General features: G+C 39.4%; 1 protein-coding gene across 1 annotated transcript; it reads right to left on the bottom strand.

Annotated features, from left to right (window-relative positions):
* Positions 1-1972: 1972 nt before the first annotated feature.
* Positions 1973-2713, bottom strand: LOC145106038 (uncharacterized). The gene has a single exon (XM_079043085.1). The coding sequence runs from the start codon at positions 2711-2713 to the stop codon at positions 1973-1975; it is 741 nt and encodes a 246-aa protein (XP_078899211.1).
* Positions 2714-5838: the final 3125 nt, after the last annotated feature.

The raw sequence follows: 5838 nt of genomic DNA, 5'->3' as shown, positions 1-5838 counted from the left end.
ATTACTGGGGGGAAATCCCAAATTAGGATAACACGTAGGTATTATAAACTTTAGTAAATTACTGGGGAAAATCCCAACTTAGGATAACACGTAAGTGTTATTAACCTTATGAAATCATTGGGGAAGATCCTAACTTAGGATAACACGTAAGTGTTATAAACCTTATGTTCAAACGTTAGGATCTTGACATATGTTCACAAATAAGAGGGTTTCCAAGTCACTAAAGCGTGAAATGATCCCCTTATTCACATCCCATAGTAAAATTTCATGCGTCCAAGCGAGGTGTAAAAAACTTAACTCGTATGAAAGAGGTAATTAACTCTTTAAACCTTAGAAGGGATTAAGTACCCTTAATCGTAGGAGAGATGATCAGTCTCTGTATGTGGTTACTTGGATAATTTCATAATGCAATCGTCAAGATCACATAATTATGTATCTATCGGGATCCCTGAACGCTAAGATCCTCGAATGTCAGGATCATCCAATGTTAGAATCCCTATGTGTCAGGATCCTTGGATGCTAGGATCCTTATTTGCATTAGGATGAATGATTTCCTACATATATAAAACGTTATCTTGGGGTGGGTGTTAGCTCGGCTAACGCCCCTCCGATGCTTAAGTTAGTATTGGTTCTCATAGGAATAAAAAGAAATAGATGAAAATAGAAGGTAAAGAGAGTGTACCTTGAGTTTGTTCGAAAATGATTGATATAACTTACATGAAGTACACTTTTAGATGGATGACATTACAAGATATTGGCAAGATGTTACCCTCAAGGGTAGCTAGCCAATATGCCCCCTTTCCTGCTTTTGAATCAATGAGATACGGTCCTTCCCATTTAGGTGCCAACTTGCCTACACTGGGATCCTTGATATTTTGGAATGTTTTCCTAAGTACCAAGTCACCTACCCTGAATCTTATGACTTTGATGTTCTTGTTATATGCCATAGTGATCCTTTGTTGATGAGTAACAATGCGGATCTTGGCAAGATCCCTGAGTTCATCGATAGTGTCAAGATACTGGGCTAGAATCCTATCGTTGTTCTCTTGATCCTGCAATTGATATTTTGATGTTGGGATTACTACTCTAGTAGGGATCACGACTTCTGTTCCAAACACCTAGGAGTATGGAGTTTGGCCAGTGGCTGCCTTTTAAGTGGTTCTATCTGCCCATTGGACGAGAGGAAGTTCTTCTGCCCATCTTCCTTTCTTCTCATCTAACCTCTTCTTTAGATTGTTGACTATGATCTTATTGTTGGATTCAGCTTGACCATTAGCTTGAGTGTGAAGTGGAGTGGACATTATAATTTTAATCCCCCAACTCGTACAAAAGTATCTAGTCCTTTTTGTTATGAACTGGGATCGATTATCGCATATGATCTCAGCAGGGATCCCAAATCTGGTCAGGATATTTTGTTTGATAAACGAGACCACTTCCTTGTATCGTACTTGAACAAAGGCTTCGAATTCTATCCATTTCGAGAAGTAATTCATCATCACTAACATGAATACCTTTTCCCCAGGGGCCTTTGGTAACTTGCCAACTATATCCATTCCCCATTTCTAGAATGGCCAAGGGGAAACGATAGTATGTAACGGTTCTACTGGGTGATGTAGGATGTTGCTATGTCTTTGGAAAGTGTAACATTTGGGGCATGCAAGAAAGCATCCTTTTTCATTGTTTCCCAGTAGTATCCGATCCTTAAAGCTTTGGAGCATAAGGATCTTCCCCCAGTATGATTGCCACAATCTCCTTCGTGTATATCTTTTAGGACTGTTGCAGCTTCGTGATCTTTTAAGCATCTAAGGTATGGACCTTCCATGGATTTCTTGTATAATCTTCCTTGGATCATCACAAATCGTGAGACCCTCATCTTGAATGCTCTCTCACTTTTTTCTTCTATGGGGATTGTGCTATTTTGGAGATATTCCACAATGGGATGGACCCATGATTTGGAGCGCTGCGGAGGATCCTAAATGTTGGGACCCTGGCGGTTAGGATCTAGAGGAAGTGGTTGAGGGTCAGGATCCTCGATTATTGCCATGTTGGTTGTTTGGTCATGGTGATTGGGATCATCTGGTTTTTTGGATAGATCTTCTATCGCTGGGATCAATATATGGGTTATAGGAATCCTGATTTCTGGCGGGATCCTAAGGGAAGATCCTAGGTTGGCTAGTGCGTCTGTCTCAACATTTTCTTCTCTGGGAACTTGGCGTAGGCTGAAAGCTTCAAATTCAGAGGCCAACTTTTGAAGGATTTGGAGGTATAGTGCTATTCTTTCACCTTTTACTTCATAGGATCTATTAAAATGATTAGTTAATAATAAGGAGTCAATGGATAGCTGAAGATCCTTGATTTGAAGATCTTTGGCCAGCTGTAATCCCCTGACCAATGCTTCGTATTCAGATTCGTTGTTGGTTGCATCAAATTTACAACTGACTGCCTTGGGTATGATGTCCCCATGTGGCAATTTTAGTATGATCCCTAGGCCTGTTCCTCTAAAGTTTGAGGATCCGTATGTGATGAGTGTCCATCTTCCCATGTTTTCTTCTTTCTGGAGTTTGTTGCTTTCTAACTCTGCTTCAGGTTGTAGATCCTCACTGAAATCAACCATAAAGTCTGCTGATGTTTGTGACTTTATTGCAGATCTTGGTTCATACTTGATTTCATATGTGCTTAGCTTCACGAACCACTTTGCCATCCTACCTGTCATCTCTGGTTTTCGCATAACATTCTTGATGCGGTAATTAGTCCTCACATGTATAGTGTGTGTTTCAAAAATAGTGTCTTAATTTTATGGAAGCAGTTACTAATGCAAGTATTAGTTTTTCAAGATGGGAATACATGGTCTCAGGATCCAAGATACTTTTACTTACGTAGTATATGGGATATTGATCCCCATTGAGATCCTTTGCTAAAACTGCACTTATAGCGTTAAAGGATACTGAAAGGTATAGGAGGAGTGGTTCCCCATCTAGTGGTTTCACTAGCTAGGGTGAAGAAATTAAATAATTTTTAAGTTCCTGAAAAGCATATTCATGCTCTTTAGTCCAGTCAAATTTTTTTTTTCTTCTTCAAGATATCATAGAAAGGCTTGCACCTTCTGAGGATCTTGAGATGAACCTGTTAAGTGCTGCTACTCTTCCTGTTAGTCTATGAATATCCTTCGTCGAGGATGGGGATCTTAAATCGACGGTGGCTTTTATTTGCTTTGGACTTGCTTCTATTTCTCTTTTAGTCACCATGTATCTAAGGAACTTTCCTAACCTCATTCCAAAGTGGCACTTGGAAGGGTTCAACTTCATGCTATATTTGTCCAGTATGTTAAATGCGTCTTTAAGATCCTTGAGGCGATCCTCAACTTTCTTTGATTTTACCACCATGTCATCGATGTAGACTTCCATGGTGTCCCCCAGTTTATCCTTGAACATCCGCTTGACTAACCTTTGGTATGTTGCACCTGCATTTTTAAGACCAAAGGGCATAGCAGTATAGTAGTATATACCTGTTGGGGTAATGAATGTGGTATCCTCTTGGTCAGATGGTTCCATTTGGATTTGTTGGAACCCTACTAATGCATCCATAAACGTTAGCAGTTCATGGCCAACCATAACATCTATCATGGAGTCTATGTGTGGTAGGGGAAAGGATCCTTAGGGCAAGACTTATTCAGATCCGTATAGTCCACACATACTCTCCATTTGCCGTTCTTCTTCTTCACGAAGACCACGTTGGCTAGCCATCTTATGAACTTGACTTCCTTGTTTATCTATGTTTTAAGGATCTTTTCTACTTCTTATTAGATTATCTGGTTTCTTTCGGGTGAAAACTTTCTTCTCATTTGGTGCACTGGCCTGAAAGAAGGATCAATGTTAAGGTTACGAGTTATAATATTCTTGTCTATACTTGTCATATCCTCATGCTTCCAGGCGAATGTTTTACTTCTATATTTCACGAACTTTATTACTTTTTGCTCGATTTGTTTAGGCATCGAGGATTTTAACGTCCCATTTTTACGACCAATTTTTTTTATTTAAAGTAAAACTTTCCAATTATAAAACCATTTTAAAAAACCATATGTTCCCAATTACAATTATTAAAAATCAGAGTATTATAATGAACACGAAATCCTCAATGTTGTTGATGAGTGTGTATAGTCCCGCCTTCGCCTTCCCATAGTCATCAATGATACCTAAAACAATAAACAACTGGGTAAGCATAAAGCTTAGTGAGTTTCCCCCAAAATACCCTATACGATAAACATACAAGCTTGCATCGGGTCCACTCACCAATCAGGCTGGAATACCCAAGGTTTGTTGGCCTACTTCGTCAACCCAACCACTCTTCCCGAGCCTCCGTGCCTAAGGATTATAGCCGACCCGCACCGTGTATCTTGGCCTACAACACAAAGCAGGACCACCTCAACCCACCACTACCATATGTCGACATATAAACAATCATGATCAAGTAGGCACATAACACAAGACACAACAATAATACAACTCACTACCGCCTACTAGTCCTCACACCTCACACTCTCCTGCTACCAACTAAATATTGATCCAGTCAATCGAAGAAAGTAGGCACATAACACAAGACACAACATCAGGCATCGAGGATTGTAACGTCACATGAATCGAAGAACCTTGAAAGACTGCGATATGATCCCTTCTGCACTGCTTGCTCCTGCAAATCCACTAACACCAGAACCAGATAAAATATTAATAAATAGGCCAAAATACGCATGTTTGACCCAAGGTCAAAGCTGGTCAGAAAGTAAACAGTCAACGAAAGTCAACAAAAGTCAAAGTCTAAGGCAGTTGAGTATGCCTAGCGTAATCAACGTACGCCGAGCGTATGCAGCCTGATCCCTCTCCTTCATTAATCACTTAATCCCTTAAGGACTTTTCACCCAAACTCAGATCCATCCTCAAAATATTGTCTTAAGTCATAAAGTTTCTACCTGTATGACTTTCCATGGCTAGGGAAGGTCCAAAAGCTAAAACCCTAACTTATTAATCCATTAAGACATCACAACTCTTGCATAGAAGGGATAAAAGGACTGAGATCACATTTTTATAGTTCCTAATAGCTCCATAATGGATAAAGTTTCTAACTTTATCCATTAGAATGGTCCTGACAAACAAGATCTAGTCTTTAAGTCTCAAAGGGACCAAAAGTGCATCTTTTTCAACTTAATCCATTATGTCCAAGTCTCCAACCTTCAGATCTGAATCAATATGATGTTTAGATGGATAAAGTTTCCAACGTTATTCATAACAAGGTCACAAACTTTCAAGATCTAAACTTTATGCACTTAAAGTGACCAAAAACTCAAAACACCCAAAACTAGCTACATCTAATAATTTCATCATCAAGATTCATACTTTATACCTCCATAGGAAAGATCAAGGTGAACAAGGTCTATTTCTACAAGCTCTAATGCAACCAACGCTTCTTTAATGAGTTCCTTCTTCTCTAAGGTGCACCAAGAACACTCCAAAGCACTTAAAAACACCTTCTTTTTGCTCACAAGGCTCAAACTAGGGTTAGGGTTTCAAGAGAGGGTGTTGGAGAGGTGGAGGCTGAGAATGGAATGAGTTTGGGGAAGTCAAGGAGCTTAAATAGGGTTCAAACCATGACAATAGGGTTTGGGCACTGATTGCGTACGCCCAACGTACTAGGGATGCCCAACATACGTTGCTAACCCAAAAATCATCCTAACTTTAAATGGTATAACTTATTGATTTATATCCATAGAAAGGTGTTGAAGAGCTCTACAATATTATCTAAATATCTTGGATTAAAAAATTATCGAAAAAAATCGATATTTCATGC

Source organism: Lactuca virosa, chromosome 4 (genome assembly GCF_052849685.1).
Source record: "Lactuca virosa cultivar CGN04683 chromosome 4, Lactuca_virosa_CGN04683_v6, whole genome shotgun sequence".
In the NCBI taxonomy this organism is placed as follows: domain Eukaryota; kingdom Viridiplantae; phylum Streptophyta; class Magnoliopsida; order Asterales; family Asteraceae; genus Lactuca; species Lactuca virosa.
The sequence above is the reverse complement of the archived record's forward strand: the minus strand, read 5'-3'. Positions and strand labels throughout refer to the sequence as shown.